The sequence below is a fragment of the Salvia splendens genome, chromosome 4, assembly GCF_004379255.2.
Source record: "Salvia splendens isolate huo1 chromosome 4, SspV2, whole genome shotgun sequence".
NCBI classification, from domain to species: domain Eukaryota; kingdom Viridiplantae; phylum Streptophyta; class Magnoliopsida; order Lamiales; family Lamiaceae; genus Salvia; species Salvia splendens.
In genome coordinates this window covers 29,721,889-29,744,094 of record NC_056035.1, presented here as the reverse complement: position 1 = coordinate 29,744,094, position 22,206 = coordinate 29,721,889, and the positions used below count along the sequence as shown (strand labels likewise).

At 41.1% G+C, this 22,206-nt stretch overlaps 1 protein-coding gene and 7 non-coding genes across 8 annotated transcripts; all 8 read left to right on the top strand.

Moving 5' to 3' along the window:
- Window positions 1-7,177: 7,177 nt before the first annotated feature.
- On the top strand, window positions 7,178-15,012 carry LOC121799374 (eukaryotic translation initiation factor-like). The gene is made up of 9 exons (XM_042198723.1): window positions 7,178-7,597; window positions 10,673-10,744; window positions 11,159-11,254; window positions 11,515-11,739; window positions 11,858-11,949; window positions 12,152-12,239; window positions 12,386-12,736; window positions 12,862-13,104; window positions 13,492-15,012. Exons 1-9 carry the CDS (start codon window positions 7,436-7,438, stop codon window positions 14,521-14,523), a joined length of 2,361 nt encoding a protein of 786 aa, XP_042054657.1. The 5' UTR covers window positions 7,178-7,435; the 3' UTR covers window positions 14,524-15,012.
- LOC121801667 lies at window positions 8,092-8,195 on the top strand. The gene has a single exon (XR_006050611.1). It is a non-coding gene; the product is annotated as a small nucleolar RNA snoR103 (small nucleolar RNA).
- Window positions 8,242-8,346, top strand: LOC121801664. Its single transcript, XR_006050609.1, has one exon. It is a non-coding gene; the product is annotated as a small nucleolar RNA snoR103 (small nucleolar RNA).
- Window positions 8,393-8,497, top strand: LOC121801666. Its single transcript, XR_006050610.1, has one exon. It is a non-coding gene; the product is annotated as a small nucleolar RNA snoR103 (small nucleolar RNA).
- On the top strand, window positions 8,544-8,648 carry LOC121801668. The gene has a single exon (XR_006050612.1). It is a non-coding gene; the product is annotated as a small nucleolar RNA snoR103 (small nucleolar RNA).
- LOC121801663 lies at window positions 8,901-9,005 on the top strand. Its single transcript, XR_006050608.1, has one exon. It is a non-coding gene; the product is annotated as a small nucleolar RNA snoR103 (small nucleolar RNA).
- LOC121801669 lies at window positions 9,052-9,157 on the top strand. Its single transcript, XR_006050613.1, has one exon. It is a non-coding gene; the product is annotated as a small nucleolar RNA snoR103 (small nucleolar RNA).
- LOC121801670 lies at window positions 9,203-9,308 on the top strand. The gene has a single exon (XR_006050614.1). It is a non-coding gene; the product is annotated as a small nucleolar RNA snoR103 (small nucleolar RNA).
- Window positions 15,013-22,206: the final 7,194 nt, after the last annotated feature.

Below are 22,206 nucleotides of genomic sequence, written 5' to 3'. Positions count from 1 at the left end.
AACCACCTTTCTCTTTCATCTTCCACCAAACTTATACACACCAAATTACACACCAAAACATACCATACTCTGATACGAAATTTATTATTAACTTTTAATTATAGATCGTGAATTCCACCGACTACCTTCTCCGATCTTTTAATTAATTGGAACTTGGGCTTTGTTGTTTAGTGTTTGGGCCGGCAGGTGGGAGTAATAATGTTAGACTGGAAATTCAACTTGGGCTGTTGGTTTAAGTAAGAAGATTGGGCTGGAGTTTTAGTATGTGGGCTACGAATAAAATTTCAGAACGAAGAAAGACCAAAGGAATAGGATTTTGGGAATAAGATGAATATCACATAAGATGCATGCTTTGTTTTTAATTTTCTAAAATCGTGACTTTCACGTGCTATGTTCTTTCAATAACGTGATTTTTGCATGTTATTTTAAAGCCAGAGTGGAAAATCGAGTTGAGAAAGTAAGCATGGGCTTTTTTAAAAAAATTAAGGATTATGTCCTAAGTAAATTTGATATGAAATGCGAGGTGGAGTATGTTTATTATGTCGTGTTTTGTTTTTTATGGAACCTATCTAGAGTGGTTTTTTCATGTATAGTTAATCAAATTTGGGTCTGGGTGTAGGGTGAACCCTACTTAGGCTAGTGTACACTGATGGTAAATCGTGCACCATCTTTCCAGTTGGCCGGTCTAGTGACTTGGAATGTGACCACATTCACTGTCATGTATAGTTCAAATATGATTGATATTTATGGATAATGGGTCGCGCCACCATGTTTTTACGATGGAAATGATTTTGGTGTCTCGGGCTCTTTCTAAAGTTAAAACCATGAGGTCACTTAATGGTGACATGATAAATAATTTTGAGAAAATATTTTCGGCATAAGTCCAATGAGTGCATCAAGTACTCAGTCATGCATGTGTTTTATGAATGTGCAAGTTGAGTTGTGACGAGCGTGCTGCGTTAAGCAAGGCCTATACGAAGTTGTCTAGTTAAAAGTTCTGAATGTGTTATGTCTTCATACTAATACTATTATTCTCTCAAATGCTTCCGCTGAACGTTGTTTAGTTTATCTTTTAATATCTTTGAATATTGTTTTTGTCAATTATTGAACTACTATGACTTGCTACTCTGACTTGAATGGTTGAATTTCCACTTTTGATTCATGTTGCGAACCGCTGATCTTTTTTCCATTTCTTCTCTGCTTCTTTAATCTTTCACTAGTTGCGATCAAATGAGATTTTCATCCTTGAAAAAGGCGGTCGTGACATTACTACTTGCAAATATACAATGCAAAAATAGTGTAACTAAAGGTAAATACCATGATATCGAACATAGAGAATATGATTGCAATTGGCTATTATATACTCCGCTATCTAGAGACACGTGATTCTGAGTTTGAATTTATAAACTAGGTAGAACTAAATAATTAAATAAATAACAGAAAGCATATAAAACAAGATAAATCGGACAAAGAATGGACTTTCATGAATTATGATTTCACAACTTAGTCTACTAATTAACGGTTCATCATCCAAACGGTAGAGCACAAACGATATCTTTCACGACCAACCACCGACAATACAACATGGGGTACTATCTCGCCGATGAGATCTATCCGAAGTGACTGACGTTCATGAAGACACTCAACATGCTACAAGAATCCAAGCGGATTCTTTTTGCCCAACTACAAGAGAAGGCTCGAAAAAATGTCGAAAGATCATTCGAGGTTCTGCAAGCACAATTCAACATTGTTAATGCCTCGGGTCGAATGTGGTACGTAAACAATCTAACCGGCAACAATTTATGTGTGTATTGTCCTACACAACATGATTGTCGAAGATGAAGGTCCAGCTGCGGCAAATGGGTTCGACGATGATACCTCCAGAAGCTCAATCGTAAGCGACTACGCCAGAATGCGTCGAACCATTAAGCGGGCACATACGTCGTCGAGCACTTGCACGCGTTGCTGCTGCCCACGCCCAACTCCAAGAAGATCTAATTGAACATTTGGGCGAGATTTGACAACGAGTTAGTGATTCTCAATAAATTGTAATTTTAACATTTTAGTATCATTTTATTTCTAATTTCATTTTTAATATAATGTCTTTTTTTAATATAAATGTTATTTCTAAAGCTTATCTACTATATTGTTTAAGTGAATTAAATTGATTGAAAAAATAAAATAAAAAAGAATAAAATAGTGAAATCCATATATAATTTAGAGATAAGATAGATGATTGTAGGTTCTGTTTTTAATTAAAAAGTTTATTAAAAAGGATTAAAAGTGTCATAAATCATTAAAGAGATTAAGAGATGAGTTAGATGGTCATCCGCAACGCTGTCTCTTATCCATCTCTTAACCGTCTCATCTCTTCATTATTCATGGACCCCACTGTACTTTTCATCTCATCTCTTAACTAAGAGACATCACATGCAACCCTCCATCTCTTAACCATCTCATCCCTTAACTATTCATTCAATTTCATTTTTTATTTTTATTTCCAACAAATTCAATTAATAAAAACACACTTAATTAAATAAAATAAAATTACAACTTAAAATTCAAAAAAATAAAAAAAATACATAATTAAAATCCTAAAAAAATAAAAATTACATAATTTAAAATACAATTTTATTGAAATTATAAAAACTACTCCGCCGGCACATTTGCTTAAATGGATCCATGAATGGATTAAATTTGGGAGAAGAATAATGTTTTGAGATGAAGAATGTAGAGTGTTTGAGAGTGTTTGAGTGATAATAGAGTGTTTTTTTGTGGATTAATTTGTAGGAATGATTTGATATTTATAGAAGTGATTGGGGGCTTAAAAAAATAAAAAATTTGTAAAAAACGACTATAAACGGCTAGTATAATTTTGGGATTATTTTTATTTTTCGAATTTGTTTTCTGAATTTTAGAAAAAATAATAAAAAATACATTTTCAACGGGAATAAACGACTCCCACTCGCGGGCCGGCGAGTGGGCGTCACGGACGAACCACAACTCGCCACGACGCCAACGCGCGTGGCGAGACAGCTCGCCAAGTGTCTCTCCGCGACGAGTTAAGGGACGGGATGGGGACGAGACGGAGCCCGCAACGCTGTCTCGCGTTGCAGCGTCCCGTCCCGTCACCATCCCGCCGGATCCCCCGTCAAGCCGAGACGCCGCGCGAGACGTCACGCCACGCGCTCCCGCGACGTGGCGCGCTCTGGGGCCATGCGTGACGCCCACTCGCCGGCCCGCGAGTGGGTTTCGTCACGTTGACGCAATAATTCATTTTTTTTTAATTTGAATTTAATTAAAAAAAATAAAATTTTGAAAACGGTAATATTACCGTTTTCGACCATTTTCCTTTTTTTTATTTTTATTTTATATTTTTTACTCTATAAATACTCATATTTCATTCTCATTTCACACGCCAACACACATCTAATCCTCTCAAATCATCTCTCTTTCCTCTCCAATTTTCATCTGAAATCATCTCTTTTATTCTTCCTCCAAATTTAATCTATCTAATGGATCCATATGAGCAAATGCGTCGAATAATGGAAGAATCACTTGAAGAAGATCGACGTCGGGAGGTGGAGGAAGTCGTGCCGCCCAAAGACGCTCTCGGACTTACATCCATCGTAACCGGGAGGAAGCCGCCGCAAGGTTAGTCCGCGGCTACTTCTGCGATAACCCGGTGTGGGGAGATGCATACTTCCGTCGTTGTTTCCGCATGCGGCGACCGCTAATTCTCTAGATCGCAAATACATTGGCAGCCCGGGAAGAGTTCTTCCAAGAAAGGTTCGACGCCATCGGCCGTCCCAGCCACACGACGCTGCAGAAAATGTACTGCAGCAATCCGTCAGCTTGCGACTGGACAAACGGCGGATGTGTTTGACGAATACCTCCACATTGGAGAAAGCACTGGGAGAATGTGCTTGATCCAATTCTGCAAAGGCGTCCGGGCAGCCTTCACCGACGAATTTCTTCGGAAGCCAAGCACGACATATTGCCAGTTCCTGCTCCGCCTTCACGAAGAAGTGCACGGATTCCCCGGGATGCTTGGCAGCGTCGATTGCATGCACTAGCAATGGAAGAATTGCCTAGTAGCGTGGATGGGGTTGTACACGAGCGGCCACAAAGGCACCCACCCCACCGTTATACTTGAGGCCGTCGCCGACTACCGGCTATGGATCCGGCATACGTACTTCGGGGTCCCCGGCTCGAACAACGACATAAACGTGCTCCACCAATCCGACCTCTTCGCCGAAGTTTTGGATGGTAAAGCGCCGGCCATCAACTTCACCGCTAACAACCGGCGCTATAAAATGGGGTACTATCTTGCCGATGGCATCTACCCGAAGTGGTCAACCTTCGTGAAGACGTGCACCAGGCCTGTGAACGCAAAGCAGGCTCTTTTTGCGCAGAAGCAGGAGGCTGCTAGGAAGGATGTGGAGCGGGCGTTCGGGGTTCTCCAAGCGCGTTTCAACATTATCAAAGCCCCGGCTCGTACGTGGTTCATGGAGAGCATGGTCGACATCATGTATACGTGCATAATCTTGCACAACATGATTGTCCAAGATGAAGGACCCGAGGCGGGAAATTGGTTCGACCCTGAAGCCCCCGAAAGCTCAACCGCAAATAGTCCGCCTCGAAGTGGAGTGCATCCGTCTATACAAGAACGGTTGTCTATTCGGGCAAGGACACATTACTCTACCACCCACGCCCAACTCCAAGATGATCTAATGAAACACATTTGGGCAAAATTTGGAGGAGGAAATTAAATTATGTATTTTTAATTTTTTTAGGATTTTTAATTATGTTTTGTTTTATTGTTTTAAGAATGTGATGTTGTAATTTTATTTTATTTAATGAAATGTGTTTTTATTAATTGAATTTGTAGGAAATAGAAATAAAAATAAAAATGAAATTGAATGAATAATAATTTAAGGGACGGTTAAGGGACGGATAAGGGATGGAGGGTTGCAGGTTCCGTTTTTTAGTTAAGAGATGGAGTAAAAAAGTTAAGAGATAGAGTAAAAAAGTACACTGAGACCGATGAAAAGTAATTTAATGGACGGTTAAAAGACGGATAAGTGATAGCGTTGGCGTTGCGGATGACCCTTAAGGGTGTCCACTATGGCATGGACGCGGCTACGGGCGGGCGGCAGGTGGGCTATAGTGGAGGGGGCGGGCGGACGGCGAAATCGGGGCGGTAGGGGGGCGGACGGGCATCAGCCGGCTCCGGGGCGAGGACGCGGCTATAGCCGAAATTTTTTTTTTATTTTTTTTTTATTTTTACATTTCAATTCACCTATAAATACACCTCACTTCATTCATTATTTTCACACAATTCCAACTCTATATCTATAAAAATTTCTCTCACTACAATTTGGGGTCGGAAATGAACAATTTGTGGAGAGACAGCTGGAATGCTCTGGTTCAACAAGTGCAACACCAGGCCGCCCAGGAGGAAGCAGCCCGTTTGGCGGAGGAGGCGGAGAATGTGATCCCTCGTGCTATTACTCATCGGCGGACAATCCCACGAGACCACGTCGGTGCGCACCATCGTCTAATGGATGATTACTTTGTGGACGAGATATTCCGCCGGAGATTCAGGATGTCGCGACGGCTGTTCAACTATATAGCGACGAATTTGGCAGAGCGTTACCGGTGCTTTACCCTCCGGCGTGATGCGGCTGGTCGGATCGGGTTGTCTACGCAACAGAAGTGCACCGCTGCAATCCGGCAGCTTGCCTACGCCGGACCAGCGGACATGTTCGATGAATACCTACATATGGGTGAGACGACTGGCCTCACGGTGCTCAGACAGTTCTGTAAGGGGATCCGGGAAATTTTCGCTGGGGAGTTTCTACGTAAGCCCAATCCGGATGAGTGTCAGCGCCTACTGGATATGCACGGTTCGATGCACGGGTTCCCAAGAATGTTAGGAAGCATCGATTGCATGCATTGGGAGTGGAGGAACTGCCCCGTGGCATGGAAAGGCCAGTTCACTACTGGATTCAAAAGCAAACATCCAACGATGATTCTGGAAGCCGTTGCGGACTACCGTCTGCGGATCTGGCATGCGTATTTCGGTGTGGCAGGTTCGAACAACGACATCAATGTTCTTCAGTCATCGCCGCTCTTCAACGAGGAGTGCCGGGGGGAGGGTCCAGAAATCAGCTTTGTAGGAAACGGTACGCAGTACAGTAGGGCCTACTATTTGGCAGATGGGATATATCCGCGCTGGCCCGTATTCGTGAAGACTGTCCGCCAACCGGTTGGACCGAAGAAACAATATTTTGCGCGCAAACAAGAGAGTGCTAGGAAGGATGTTGAGCGGTTTTTTGGTGTCCTCCAATCGCGGTTGGCTATTATACGGTGTCCGGCATGAGTTTGGCACGAAGATGATGTCGCGAATATTATGTTAGCCTGTATCATATTGCATAATATGATAATAGAAGATGAAGGCTTTGCGGCAGAGCGATTGGCACCTGAAGAAGGCGCAAGTACAAGTCACGGTGTTGCCTCCGCGCCGATCCAGATGGGCGTACCACGAAGCAATGAATATTTGATCCAACGCTTCGCTGATATGCGCAGGACCACATCACATAACACACTGCAGGCCGATTTGATTGAAGAAGTGTGGGCGCGTAGGGGAGGTGGTGGCGCAATGTAAACATGTTAGTGATTTGTACTAGATTAAATGTAGTGTGTAATTTTAATTTTTATTTAGTGGGTAATTTTAATTTTAATTTTAATTTTAATTTTAATTCTACTTCGTATAGTCGTGTTCTTCTAATTACGTATAGCACGATAAATTTGTTCATAATTACTTGAAACATTATAAAATGAAAGTTGATTATAAAATTTGAGGGCTATTGGAGGTGTCCACTATAGTGGCGGAAATAGAATTTTGGGGCTATGGACAATAAAATTGGGGCTATGGACAAAAATTGAGGCGGGGCTATTGGGCGTGTCCGTCTTATAGTGGACACTCTAAGACCTGAATGATTTAAGCAAAGTTTTATCTCTCTATATTTCTATAACAATAGTGAGACTCATGAATAGTAATTTAATGGACGGTTAAAAGACGAATAAGTGATAGCGTTAGCGTTGCGGATGACAAACTTGAATAATTTAAGCAAAGTTTTATCTTTCTATATTTCTATAACAATCGTCATCCCTCCTAAATAAGGGTTTTTCTCTCTCTTCAATGCCATAGGCCTCCTTCTCATTCTCACAGTAGAGAGAGGAATCGAGTTTCTGTCTCTCTCTAAAATTCCACCCTCTCCTGTCTTCATTTCCCTTATCTATCAATATTTTCAAAACATAACTAGCATCAATCAATATATATTTGTAAATTGTATAGATCAATATACTTATACACCTGTAAGAGATTATTGCGGCGATCGAACAACATTTAGTTTTCGATTTGTGAGTTATGCAGGCTGATCAGACGGTATTGAGCTTGAGACCAGGTGGCGGCACTCGCGGTGGAAGCAGAGTATTCGGCCCCCGCTTTGATTCCTCCGCGACGAGCTCTGATCGTCCCCTGCTGCGTCCCCACGCCGGTATCGCTGCATCCTCGCTCACTTCCCTCAAGGTCGACTTTTTATTCATCTTTGTCAGATCTAGGGTTTTTTATGTCTTTTCTTATGGTATCTTTAAAAAAATTGTTCTACATTAGAATTATGCAGATGTTTCTGAATTGGTACACACGGATATGTCTGTAGAGCTAGTGAACTGATTTGTTAGGTAAATAATTTTTACTCGATTATTGTGAAACTAAGTGATTCTTTGCATAATTTATGTTAGTTATCCACCTTTTATGTCTTTAAGATTGCCACTGTAGCATGTGATATTATTTGCTTAGAGCTGTACATAAAGTTGCAAGGTTACATTGTTAATCCTTTGAGATTTTTGGTGTTTGAGCTCATCGTTGAAAGTTACACTTTTTTTGTTTTCATGACATCTAGATGAGTTTATATACTCCTAAAAATAAGTCAACACCTTATCAGTCTTGTAGTATCAGACCGACAGTCTTGTTTACTTGGTTGGGAATCTATTAAAAATTACTTTCCTAATTCTTGGCAGTGCACTTGAGTAGTGTATTTGATGTAAATATGGACGTAAAGCAATATGTAGGCTTTAGGTGGATGTTCAAGAAGAACTGCTTGTTCATAAAGAAACCTACTTTATTATAATTTGTGTTTAGCTTGAAATTTGTGTCCTAATTCTTGGCAGTACACTGGAGTAGTGTATTTGCTGTAAAAATGGACGTAAAGAAATATGTAGGATTTATGTGGATGTGCAAGAAGAGTTGCACGTCCATAAAGAAACCTACTTATATGATAATTGGTGTTTAGCTTGAAATTTGTGTCCTAATTCTTGGCAGTACACTGGAGTAGTGTATTTGCTGTAAAAATGGACGTAAAGAAATATGTAGGATTTAGGTGGATGTGCAAGAAGAGTTGCACGCCCATAAAGAACCCTACTTATATGATAATTGGTGTTTAGCTTGAAATTTGTGTCCTAATTCTTGGCAGTACACTTTAGAAGTGTACTTGCTGTAAATGTGGACGGAAAGCAATACATGGGCTTTAGGTGGGTGTGCAAGAAGATCTGCATGTCCATAAAGATACCTATGGATATATACTTGGTATTTAGCTTGAAATTATTGTCCCATTTCTTGGCATTCACTTAGGAGTTTATTTGCTGTAAAATATGGATGCAAAGCAATATATAGGATTTAGGAGAGTGTGCAATAAGAACTGCATGCCCATAAAGAAATCTGTGAAAATGATATTTGGGGTTTAGCTTGCAATAATGACTTCTTAGCTGAATTTGTGTTCATTGAGGTTTAGCTTCTGTTAGGCCTCATTTCCCGTCCTAATTCTTGGCAGTGCACTTGAGTAGTGTATTTGCTGTAAATATGGACGTAAAGCAATATGTAGGCTTTAGGTGGATTTGCAAGAAGAACTGCGCGTCCATAAAGGAACCTACATATATGATAATTGGTGCTTAGCTTGAAACATGTGTCCTAATTCTTGGCAGTACACTTAAGAAGTGTATTTGCTGTAAAATGTGGACGTAAAGCAATATATAGGCTTTAGATGGGTGTGCAAGAAGACCTGCATGGCCATAAAGAAACCTATGAATATGATACTTCGTAGTTAGCTTGAAATTATTGTCCCATTTCTTGGCAGTGCACTTAGAAGTGTGTTGGCTGTAAAATATGTACATAAAGCAATATATAGGCTTTAGGTGTGTGTGCAATAAGAACTGCATGCCCATAAAGAAATCTGCAGATATGATATTTGGGATATAGCTTGCAATACTGGTTTCTTAGCTGAATTTGTGTTCATTGAGGTTTAGCTTCGGTATAGCCTCATTTGAGGCCAGTGTTGTTAGGGTCGAGGGTCGCACCGGGTCGATAAGGTGAAAATTCGGGTCGCGGGTCGACGAGTCGACTGGGTCGAGAGACCCACTAATCTAGGCTAATTTTTTTGCCTTTTAATATTAAATCAAATAAATATATTACTCTAATGTTTATAATATATCAAATAATATAAATGTCGACGTAATTCATGTGAATAGAGATAAAGTGGAAAATAGAAATTATCAAAATATCAAAACAATTCATAAGTCATAAGTATAACACAAAATAAATAATTGAAACCATTGTCTAAATACTTTTTTAGTATTCAAAATTATATTATGAAAATTAAGTATTGATTTTTATGTTGAATAATATTTCTTTATAATAATACTTCTTTTATAATAATATAATTTGTATATTGCAATAATACTTCATGGAATAGGTGTAATTAACAAAAAACTAAGTGTTACTAAATGTATTAAAACATACTGCATCATACGAAAAAATATTCATTAATATGTAAAGAAATAGTAATATACAACTTGTCAAGACCAACTAGCAAAACAGAAGTGGTCCCCACCTCATATGCAAAAGCCCATTCACTCTCTCTCTTTCACTTTCCTCTTTCACTTTCCCTTCCCCATTCTCTCTCTACGCTGGTTCCGTCGAAACCGACGATTTTCTTCTTCTTCCTCGCCCCAGCTGCTCGCCCCAGTCGCTCGACCCAGCCGCCTCAGCCGCCCCAACGGCGACCCCTGAATCTCGTCCCACCCACCCACAATGGGGCGACGTCGGTCTCGACCCTTGCGACCCGCGACCCAAGCGCGCTCGGGGCGCGATTTTAACAACACTGTTTGAGGCCGCTCTTGGAAATAATGATTTCTTAGCTGAATTTGTGTTTGTTTCTTTATGTGCTACATTAAAGCTTATGGAAAATTAGATTAATTGCCTGCAGTCTCCAATTTTTTATCAGCCCCTAAATAGCATTCCAGTATATGGTTCTTGAATTCTTATTTGGTCACATATTCTAGCTTTTTCACTTTTTGGCATCCTCGATTATTTCGCACCCTTCTTATGCCTGTATGATACATATTACCACTCTGACTTCATCTTCATATCTTGGAACCTTGCTGTTACATGAAACTTAATATTCTATCCTTATATTTGGAAATAATAATCCCTTTATTATCTGAAAAATATGATTCATAGCTTGTAATCTACACTCCTAGGCCTATAGTACTCATTCTTTTATTATTTTTTACATGTTGCTAACCTTTTATTATATTTTTAACATAACAGACTGGAGAATCTCGATTTGATGGGCATGAACGGATCCGTTATACTAGAGACCAGCTTCTGCAGTTAAGAGAGGTAAGAGTTGATTTTGTTGTATGCATTGCATATTTACGTGCATAAAAGTCATTTATTGGTTTTATTTAATCAATGCTACCGTTTCTCATTGGATTATTGGACATTAAATGTGGGTCTTCGCATCATGGATACTGCTCTAGCAATAAACAGAATTGACACTCTTCTAGTATCACCGTGCCTCCAGATCTACTTCTTAACTTCAGCCTAAATAGTTGACTGGGTTGTTGCTAATAATGGATTCAGAGAGAGCCTGTTAATTAGCTCCATTAATTTTTTTTACTGATGTTCCTGTTTATCATTTATAGTTGATTAATTGATCACAGTTGAATTACTTGGATATCCTTCTGTATTTTGTTTCATAGCTTTTGGATACATTTTAATTGTTTTTTTTCTATATTTGGTAATCTTTTGTAGGTGGTCAGCATCCCTGATGACATTCTAAAAGTTAAACAAGAAGTCCAAGCTGAATTTTTTGGCGCAGATCCTACCTGGGGTCGAGCAGAAACCAATGTAAGCTCTAGTTTGTCCTCATCCTTATAATGTGTTTTGACTTTTGCCATTGTTCTACCAAGATGATTTACAAGTCTGGCTTTTATTCTTTGATTCAGAACATCATCTGTAACCTGTCTCAGTTTCTATCATCAGTTAATGTGTATTAGTTATATAATTTGACTATGGCCTCTTTCAAAGGATTATTACTATTAATTTTTCTTTACTTATTGAAATGTTTGGTTGACAACTAAGGATGTTCTTTCCTTCTCTCTCTCCAGCTGCCAACTCAGACTCAGAATCGTTATTCTGAACCAGACAACCGTGACTGGCGCAATCGTTCTGCTCAATTCCAGCCTCCAGCAGAGGAGAGGCCATGGGAGGCGACGAGAGACAGAGAATCTGGTGGGCGGTTTGATTCTAGGCATCAAGATGTGAATCAATACAATAAGCAGGAGCAGCTGAACTTTCAGTTTTCAAGAGCACAAAATTCTTCCAACCAAGGGGTATTTTTTTCGGCTAATGTTCATAGCTTTGTGCCGTGTTCATCTCAATTTAAAATAGGTAGCATGTTCATATAATTATTTCTTCCCATGGGTTCTTACAATTTATTCTATGGAACAGGTAGCACCTGCTCTAATTAAGGCTGAGGTGCCATGGTCTGCTCGGAGAGGAAGTCTTTCTGAGAAAGATCGTGTTTTGAAAACTGTCAAGGGGTATGTGTTACTAATTTTTTTGTATGCATTTTATGTGCTTCACCCTCACCTCTAAGGCTCTAATCTGTTTGCCATATGTGTTATTGAGCTTTTGGACTTTCTGACCGAACATGTTGGATAGATTAATTTTACCCAGTTATTATTTAGTTGGAGGTGGCCTTGTTTGAATGATATTATGCTAATTTAAATATGTTTCTTGCAGCATACTTAATAAGTTGACACCTGAGAAGTTCGATATTTTAAAGGGCCAATTGATTGACTCTGGAATCACAACAGCAGATATTTTGAAGGTATTTACCTGCTTATGTAATACTCAAGTTTTGTATTTCCCCTCCCCATTTCCCATTTCTTCTTTGTTTTATTGGTTTTGTTTGTTACTTTATGCTATATCCCTTTCCCTAGTTCTGATATGATGGTCTTTTTATGCTTTTTGTAGGATGTTATTTCTTTGATATTTGATAAGGCCATATTGGAGCCAACCTTTTGCCCCATGTATGCGTTGCTATGTTCAGATTTAAATGAAAAGCTTCCTCCGTTCCCATCAGATGAGCCTGGAGGGAAAGAAATCACGTTCAAGCGTGTACTTTTGAATAACTGCCAAGAGGCTTTTGAAGGTGCTGATAAGTTGAGGGAAGAGGTTCGGCAGATGACCGCTCCGGAGCAAGAATCAGAGAGAAGAGATAAGGAACGGCTTATCAAAATCCGCACACTTGGGAACATCCGCCTTATCGGAGAACTTCTTAAGCAGAAGATGGTTCCAGAAAAGATTGTTCATCACATTGTTCAGGTAAATACTCCTTTACTTTTCATCTATCTGCTGATAATTAGATGCTTTGTCTTTTTTCTTTTTTTTCTGTGGGTAACTTATATTTGTCCGTTTATCATTGATGAGATGTCCTTGATTCTGAACAGGAACTATTAGGTCAAGATACCAAGAGTGTTCCGGAGGAGGAGAATGTTGAGGCCATATGTCATTTCTTCAAAACTATCGGCAAACAGCTTGATGAGAACCAAAAATCAAAGCGTATTAATGACATGTACTTCAATCGCTTAAAAGATTTGTCGACAAACCCTCAGCTGGCTGTAAGACTCAGGTTCATGGTCCGTGATGTTCTTGATCTGCGTGCCAATAACTGGGTTCCAAGGAGAGAAGAGGTAAAATTCGTAGCTTATGACTGTTTTTATACTCCCTCCGTACACAAAAATAGGGCACTTTGTGAATGCCACGGGTTTTAATGTAGAATTAGTAAAGTAATAGAGAAGTAGTGTTAGTGGAATGCGGGTCCATATTATTAGTATGAGAGAAGGGAAAAAAGTAAGAGAGAAGTAGTGTTAGTGGAATGTGGGGCCCATATTATTAGTAAGAGAGAAGGAAAAAAAGTAATTGAGAAGTTATTGAAAACTTTCATTTTTTGAATGTGCCCTATTTTTCGTGGACAACCAAAAATGGCAAATGTGGTCTATTTTTTGTGGACGGAGGGAGTACATAATTTATAATTTATTTCCAAAGTTAATTTGTAATTCTCTGTGCTGATTTACCAGGTAAAAGCTAAGACCATCAATGAGATCCACTCGGAAGCAGAGAAAAATCTGGGGTTACGTCCAGGTGCTGCTGCTGGCATTAGGAATAGTCGAGCAAATGCTTCTGGGGCTCAAGGAAGTATTAGTCCTGGTGGTTTCCCAATGAATCGTCCTGGTACAGGTGGTATGATGCCTGGGATGCCGGGAGCAAGGAAGATGCCTGGGATGCCTGGAATGGATAATGACAATTGGGAAGTTCCTAGATCCCGAACTATGCCAAGAGGTGATGCATCTAATGTTCATACCGGGCGTGGTCAGTCTCCGCTTATAGCCAAGTCGCCTTCAGTAAACCAGAGACTTCTTCCTCAGGGTGGTGGTGGTTTCATGAGCGGTAGGATTAGTGCCCTTGTGCAGGGCAGCGGGGCATCACCTGGAGGATATGCTGCAGAGCAGAAGCCTGAAGTTGCTACTCCATCTAGGCAGCCTCCAGCTCCCTCTGTTACTCCAGTTACTGAAAAACCATCAGCTCCAACTACAAAATCTAATCTCGGTGAGCTTAAGAGGAAGACAGCATCGTTACTAGAGGAATACTTCAGTGTCAGACTTTTGGATGAGGCATTGCAGTGCGTTGAAGAATTGAAGTCCCCTGCCTATCACCCTGAGGTTGTCAAAGAGGCGATCTCACTTGGTTTGGAGAAGAGCCCACCTTGTGTCGAACCTATTGGTAAACTTATAGAATACTTGTGTGCGAAAAAGGTCCTTGATTCAAAGGATGTAGCCACTGGCTGCCTCTTATATGCTGCGTCACTTGATGATCTCGCCATTGATTTGCCAAAAGCGCCTGCCAACTTTGGCGAGATCATTGGTGCCCTAGTTGTGGCCGGATACTTGGACTTCAAGGTAGTAAGAGACATTCTGGCAAAGGTGGGTGATGACTATTACAAGAAGGCCATATTTACTGCTGTTACCAAGACCGTTGTCGACAGCCCTTCTGGGAAGAAGTTGCTTGATTCTCAGGCTTCTGATGTGGCAGCATGTGAGAGCCAATTTTAGAGCGAGCTCGCTCGTTGTTGTAAGAGCCATTCACTTGTAATCGCTCCATGGAGGGAGGCTCCGTTGTTACCGTGGTGGAGCTGCTTGAAGCAGGTGATGTTGGTATCTTGTGTATTGTACTTGATTGAAGTGTCGTGTCATTAAAAGATGATGAAATGAACATAAACGATAAAATATAAATAAATAAAAAAGGTAAACAGCAAATTTTGTTTCTGGGTTGGCCTAAGGGATGATGATGCCAGGGTTGCTCCAACTTGTTATTATTTTTTTGTATTTATTTAGTTTTTAATTTATTATTTGTCGACCTATTAAATTTCGTCGGATTTGTGACTCATTGATATTGTGCAAAGAAAAAAAAAGAAATATGTCACGGTATATTTGTTTTGATGTATCTGGAGCCTTATTATTTGTGTGGTTAATTTTTTTAACTTCAAAGAGATTTTTGTTGTAGAACTCAAAATTGTTGGGATAATTTAGTGAGATTTGTTACATGCTGTTCTGTTTCATTCTAGAATATAATATCCTTTATAAACTCATAATACCACATAAAAGGCCATAAAACTGGTCATTATCCCATCTTCTCCACCATTTGGTAACGGGCGATTTTCTCGGTGAACCCGGCACAAAATTTTCGGATCTCGGTGAAATTGACAATAAAATCGGCGATTCTTGCAATTTTCGGATATTAATTTTTTCCGCTTCTCCGACTTCTTGTTTTGGAGTTTCATGCTCAAATTGCGCCCTTAGTTTTCGATCTCTACAAACACAGAGTCAGCACTAGACACTCCTTGGCGGCGGTAATTCGAGGTTTTCGACAACCACAGGTATCCCGTTACCGGCGTCGCTTATTTAAACAACTCAAGTTTAAATTTTGGGGCTTACTCAACAGGCTTCGGATAAAGCTCAGGTCAAGATGCGTCAGCGAAGGCAATGCCGCTAGCGATTCCGGAATCGGGCCAGTTAGCGAATTGGAGGCGAGGGAGAGATTCTGGAGAGAGGTCAAGTGGCCGATGGTGGGCGGGATCGTTCCGTTGAGGGAATTGGAGGAGAGATTGAGATGGGCGATGTTCTCGAGGAGGGTGAGGGAGATGGGAATCTTGCCCTTGATGTGATTGGCGGAGAGGTCGACGGAGGTGAGGTTTGGGGTGCCAGTGTTTGGGGAGGTAGCCGGAGAGGTTGGTGTGTGAGATGGTGAGGGAATGGAGGGATTTCATGGCGCCGAAGATGATGGTGGGTCCGCTGGCGGAGATGGGGACGGCGGAGACGGTGAGGGCGGTGAGATTGTGGGGCGGCTGAGCCAGACGCCGGTGAGCTTGTGGAGGCTATTGAGGCAGGTGAAGGTGTGGAGGTTGGAGGTGAGTTGGGAGGGGAAGCGGATGGGGGAGACGTGGCAGTTGGAGAAGGTGAGGGTGGAGAGGGATGGACCATCGAAGCAATTGAATCTCCACTGCATAAAAATCAAAACTTCAATTTGGAATGTGGAATTTGGTAGAGTTGATGATGCCAATGATGGCAAAGAGCATGGAAGCAGCAGTGATGAAATGGAGTGAGGAAATGTGCAATGGTGGGGAAGTGGAGGTGAATGTTTCTGATTTGTTCCAGAATCTTGTTGAGGATGTGATCACAAGAGCTACTTTTGGGAGAAGCTATGAGGAATGGAAAGCCATTTTTGAGCTGCAATCTCAGCAGATGGTCCATGCCACTGAGGCTTATCAGAAGGTCCATGCCACTAAGACTTATCAGAAGGTCCATGCCACTAAGGCTTATCATAGAAGGTCCTTTCGAAGCCATCGAAGCAACTTCACTCGGAGGATGCTGTTGAGGGTGGATTTGCGATGAAAGGAATGTATGGAGCACGTGCTTCTATGGTGTGAATGTGGAGAAGATGGCGCCAATCTGGGAAGATGTCCGCGCCAATATGCAGATATGCAAGGACGATGGAGGGTATGGGAGACCTTTCACTCGAAAAAGTGGGGGGGGGGGGGCGGCATATTTGTCATCACAATGGTTAATATAATGTTGGGATATAATGACTAATGCCTACCAAATAATGGATTAAGTCATAAAACATCTTCTACCAAACGCCATTATAAGTAAGATTAGCTATTTGTAATCATGGAAAAAGCTTTTACCTGTAAACTTACTAAAACCTCTATCAATTCTACCAATCACACCCTTAATGCATGTTGCCTTATATGATTTCAATCAATCTTTCTCCATTTTACTATAATCATGTGATAGCGGTTTTAAAGTATTTAATGTAAAATTGATAAAGTAAAAAGTGATACAGAAAAAAATGATTATAGTAATATTAAGCCTGCATTCCACTAGTTTTCTACAATAGTTAAATAATTTCTTAAAACACGCATCGGTTAAATATGAGACATCTATTGAGTACGAAGGGAGTATATTAATTTATTAATAACAAGAAGAATTCTAAAAAGTACATATCTTAAAATATTAAAGAGAATACTCGACTGATATTCGACGGGGTGAGTACGACCAACATGAGGTAGGAGACCTGTCTCGTGAACTGACGAAGCGAAACAGTATTTGGGATGACTTCACAAACTCGTCCATCTCATGTCGTCGATCGTAGTTGTAGAAAAGATAGCTGGAATCATTGCTTGTTAAGATTGGATGACTAAACCGATCAACAACGAAGAACACTTTCTTCTCCGAGAACTCAACGAACAAATAACCAAAACTATGAGAGATTGCAGAATTGAGTGAACACAGCAGTTTACGTGGTTCGGTTCAATCGAACCTACGTCCACGGGAGAATCACGAACACTTTATTTCTCACTATCGGGGTTTACAATCGCACAACTCCAAGAATGCACTCTAGAATCGATATTTCACTCTTCACTCAAGAACTCTCATCAAGAACAAAGGTGAAAACTCTAATCGACTCCTCACAAAGATAATGCACACTCTCTTGATCTGTTGTAACTGCTATGAGCTGTTATAAGCTTTATATCACAGCTCCTTGGACTCTTAAAACATCCAAACCGCTTTCACAACCGAACCGTCCGTTGATAGCCGTTGCAGCCAACTTTTGAATCTGTAGTCTCAGATTTTGCTATTCAGTCCCTGAACGTCTCTCGGTTATTTATTTAAGTATCCACCTTTCAACAAATCTCCACCTTGGATCTTGAATTGAAATAACAGTCGATCATCTTCTCCAAAACCTCAAACCTTAGTATCTTACCAGATTCACTAGCTCCAAACAATACTTCAACTTGGAACTAGGAATGGCCTTGGTTAGAATGTCTGCAGCATTATCCTCTGTAGAAACTTTCTGAATTCTCACCCTTCCCTTGCTTACTTCATCTCTGATGAAATGCAACTTCACATCCACATGCTTGGATCTCTCATGGAAAGTTTGATGCTTGGATAAGCATATTGCACTATTGTTGTCACACATGATTGTCACTGCATCTTGCCTTACTCCAAAATCAGAAAGTATGCCCTTCAACCAGAAACTCTCCTTTACCGCCTCTGCCATGGCTATATACTCAGCCTCTGTCGTGGAGAGAGCTACTACAGACTGCAGGTTTGATTTCCAACTCACGGCTGAGCCATAAAGGCTAAACACATAACCAGATTGCGATTTTCTGGTGTCTTGGCTCACAGCAAAATCTGAATCACAATACCCCATTACAGCATCAGTTTCATTATCAAACTTCTGGCCACCATCAAACAATATGCTGTAGTCAGATGCCCCCTTTAGATACCTTAAAATCCATTTTAATCCATGCCAATGTTCCATCCCGGGATCTGCCATGAATCTGCTCGTGACACTGATGGCATGGCTAATATCCGGCCTTGAGCACACCATAGTATACATGATGCTTCCAACAATGCTTGCATAGGGTATCTTCATCATCTCCCTTCTTTGCTCATCCGTCTTTGGACATTGTATGGATGACAATTTAAATTGTTGTGACAGTGGCACTGTGACTGATCTGGTATCCTTCATGTGAAATCTCTCAAGGAGTTTGTTGATGTATTCTTTCTGGGAAAGCCATAACCTCTTCTCCTTTCTACATCTAATAATATCCATGCCTAGAATCCTTTTAGCATCTCCCAAGTCCTTCATTTCAAATTCTGATTCTAGCTCATTCTTGATATTCTGAATCTCAGACATTGTTGCTGCTGCTATAAGCATATCGTCCACATAAAGCAATAGATATGCAGAAGCCATTTTCCCTTTCCTCTTGATGAAAACGCAGCTGTCATACAAGGATTTCTCAAATCCCACTCTCTGTATAAACTCATCAAATCTGATGTACCACTGTCTTGAACTCTGTCTCAGTCCATACAAGCTTCTCTTGAGCTGACAGACTTTCTCTTCTTCTCCCTTCTTCACAAAACCCTCTGGCTGCTCCATGTATATCATTTCCTCTAACTCTCCATTTAGGAAAGCCGTTTTCACATCCATCTGTTGGAGTTCCCAGTCCCTGTGAGCAACAATGGCTAGTAATATCCTTATTGAGCTATGCTTCACCACAGGAGAGAATATATCATTATAATCAATGCCTTCTCTCTGTGTGTATCCCTTAGCCACCAGCCTAGCCTTATACCTCACTTCATTATTTCTGAAAGCTTCTATCTTTTTCTTGTACACCCATTTGCAACCAATACATTTTTGGTGCCTTTGTCTTAATACCAGAATCCAGGTATGATTCTTGTACAAGGAATCGATTTCCTCTTGCATGGCCTTGAGCCACCTATCATTCTCTGGGCTTCTAATTGCCTCCTTATAGGTTGAGGGTTCATGATATTCAATTTCTTCTGCAACTGTGAGCGCATAGTACAACATGTCATAGTCACTGAACCTTGATGGGAGCTTAATCTGTCTCTTCGGCTTATCCCTTGCTATAACATGACTTTCCTGCCTCTCACTTGATTGCTCTGTCTGAAATGTAGGTGGAGACTCCTCACTTGGTGCATCAACATCACCATCCTTCTGCTCATCCCCAGTGAGCTCCACCTCAAAATGAGTAGTCTCCAGTTTCTGAGCCAGATATGGCATCTCATCTTCCTTGAATACCACATCCCTACTGATTACAACTTGCCCCAAACCTTTCTCTGTGCACCACAGCCTGTAGCCTTTTACCCCCCTCTGATAACCCAACATGACACATTTTAATGCTCTTGGATCCAGCTTAGTTCTCTTGGCATGAGCATACACCCTACACCCAAAACTCTTCAACTTTGTGTAGTCTCCTGCAGATCCGTACCATCTCATATCAGGTGTATCATTCTCAATCGAAGCTGATGGGCTCTTGTTGATGAGAACCACAGCTGTAGATGCAGCCTCGGCCCAGAAATGTTTTGGCATGCCTGATGAAATAAGCATGCACCTGAGCCTTTCCAAAATGGTTCTATTGGCCCTCTCAGCCACTCCATTCTGTTGAGGGTTGTGAGGGACAGTCCGGTGTCTTCTTATTCCTTTATTCTTGCAGAACTCACCAAATTTGGATGAAAGGAACTCAAGTCCGTTGTCTGTTCTGAGGCATTTTAAACTGACACCCTTTTCCTTCTCAACTTCAGTACACCATTCTTGGAACTTAGCAAAAGCCTCAGATTTTTCTCTCATCACATAGAGCCAAATTTTCCTAGAGAAATCATCTATTATAGAAAGGAAATACCTCCCTCCACCCATGCTTTGGATTGGTGATGGCCCCCAAATGTCTGTATGTGCATATTCCAGAGGCTTTGTTGAAGTATGTTTTCCAGCAATATATGGCAGCTTCTTGCTCTTTCCAAGTATGCACTCCTCACAAGATCTAAGTTTCTTCTCATCTGATTCCCCTTCAAAAGCAATCAGTCCCTTCTTGGCAAGTTCTTGGAGACCACCATATCCCAAATGGCCCAGTCTATGATGCCAGTCAGTCAGCCTCAATCTGACCACTGTATTCACTTGATGTGCATCCACGGCATTAGCTCTGAGATAATACAAGTTATTCACTCTTTCAGCCACCATGAGAACCTCATTCCCCTTCAGAACTTTCATAAAACCATCAGCAAGAATGGTTGTGAAACCCTTTCTTTCAAGCATTCTAAGAGACACAAGATTTCTCTTTATTGATGGGATATATCTCACTTCTGATAGGATCTTCTGTGATCCATCTTCCATGGCCAGCCTCACGCTTCCCATGCCCTTCACCTGACATACTTGGTTGTTTCCCAGCAGTACTGAACCAGTAGCATCTTGAAGGTCCATCAGCCACTTCTTCTTGGAGGTCATGTGAAAGCTGCATCCAGAATCCATCACCCACACATCCGGTGCATCATCCTCAGTCACATTCATAACCGGAGCAACTTCAACCTCCTGAGTAACATCAGCAGTGTCTCGTGCATTATCACCCTCAGCCTGCTTCCTCTTCCAAGAATAGCAGTGCTTCTTTATGTGCCCAGGTTTCTTGCAATAGTGGCAGGATCTGGTCTCCTTCTCATCTCCGAGTCCATCCTTCCATGGCTTCGTCTTCTTATTGAACTTCTTTTTTTCAAATTTCTTGGGACCAGATCTGATGTTGAGGCTTTCAGTAGCCGTATCAGTGACTTTTTCAGCCACTTTCTGGAACTCTTTCATCTTGAGAGCAGAATGCACTTCCTCATATGTAATCTTGGAATCTCTTCCGAGCAAGATCGCATCCTTGAACTGCTCAAAGCTTCGAGGCAGAGAATTGAGGAGCATAAGAGCTTTATCCTCATCTTTAATCTCTTCTCCTATATTTTCAAGATCATCCAAACACTTGGCAAAGTCTTCGAGCTGCTCCCCTATGTTTCTTGATTCTGAGAGCTTGAATGTGAACAGCTTCTGCTTAAGCAAAAGCCTATTGCTGAGGGACTTGGTCATATACAATGATTCAAGCTTGGCCCATACCCCAGCAGCGGTCTCCTCCTTGGAAACCTCCCTAAGCACCCGATCACTCAGGCTAAGGATCAGCGTGCTATAAGCTCGATCATGAAGTTCCTGAGCCTTGATATCAGCCTTCTCCCTCTCTGCTGCCTTGCCATCTTCTTTCTCTCTTTCTGGGTCGGATTTGTTCTTCAACACATCCCACAAACCCTGTTGCATAAGAACCGCCTTCATCTTGAGACGCCATAACCCAAAATCGTTTTTGCCCGTGAATTTCTCCATGTCAAACTTCGCGGTCGTCATCTCGTGGATTGGATTCCCACAGACAGCGCCAATTTGTTAAGATTGGATGACTAAACCGATCAACAACGAAGAACACTTTCTTCTCCGAGAACTCAACGAACAAATAACCAAAACTATGAGAGATTGCAGAATTGAGTGAACACAGCAGTTTACGTGGTTCGGTTCAATCGAACCTACGTCCACGGGAGAATCACGAACACTTTATTTCTCACTATCGGGGTTTACAATCGCACAACTCCAAGAATGCACTCTAGAATCGATATTTCACTCTTCACTCAAGAACTCTCATCAAGAACAAAGGTGAAAACTCTAATCGACTCCTCACAAAGATAATGCACACTCTCTTGATCTGTTGTAACTGCTATGAGCTGTTATAAGCTTTATATCACAGCTCCTTGGACTCTTAAAACATCCAAACCGCTTTCACAACCGAACCGTCCGTTGATAGCCGTTGCAGCCAACTTTTGAATCTGTAGTCTCAGATTTTGCTATTCAGTCCCTGAACGTCT

Coding starts and splice junctions, on each gene's coding strand:
- LOC121799374 (XM_042198723.1), top strand. CDS start 7,436: ATGCAGGCTGATCAGACGGTATTGAGCTTGAGACCAGGTGGCGGCACT. Junction 11,255..11,514: donor GGGGTCGAGCAGAAACCAAT/GTAAGCTCTAGT, acceptor CTCTCTCTCCAG/CTGCCAACTCAGACTCAGAA. Junction 12,240..12,385: donor CAACAGCAGATATTTTGAAG/GTATTTACCTGC, acceptor TGCTTTTTGTAG/GATGTTATTTCTTTGATATT.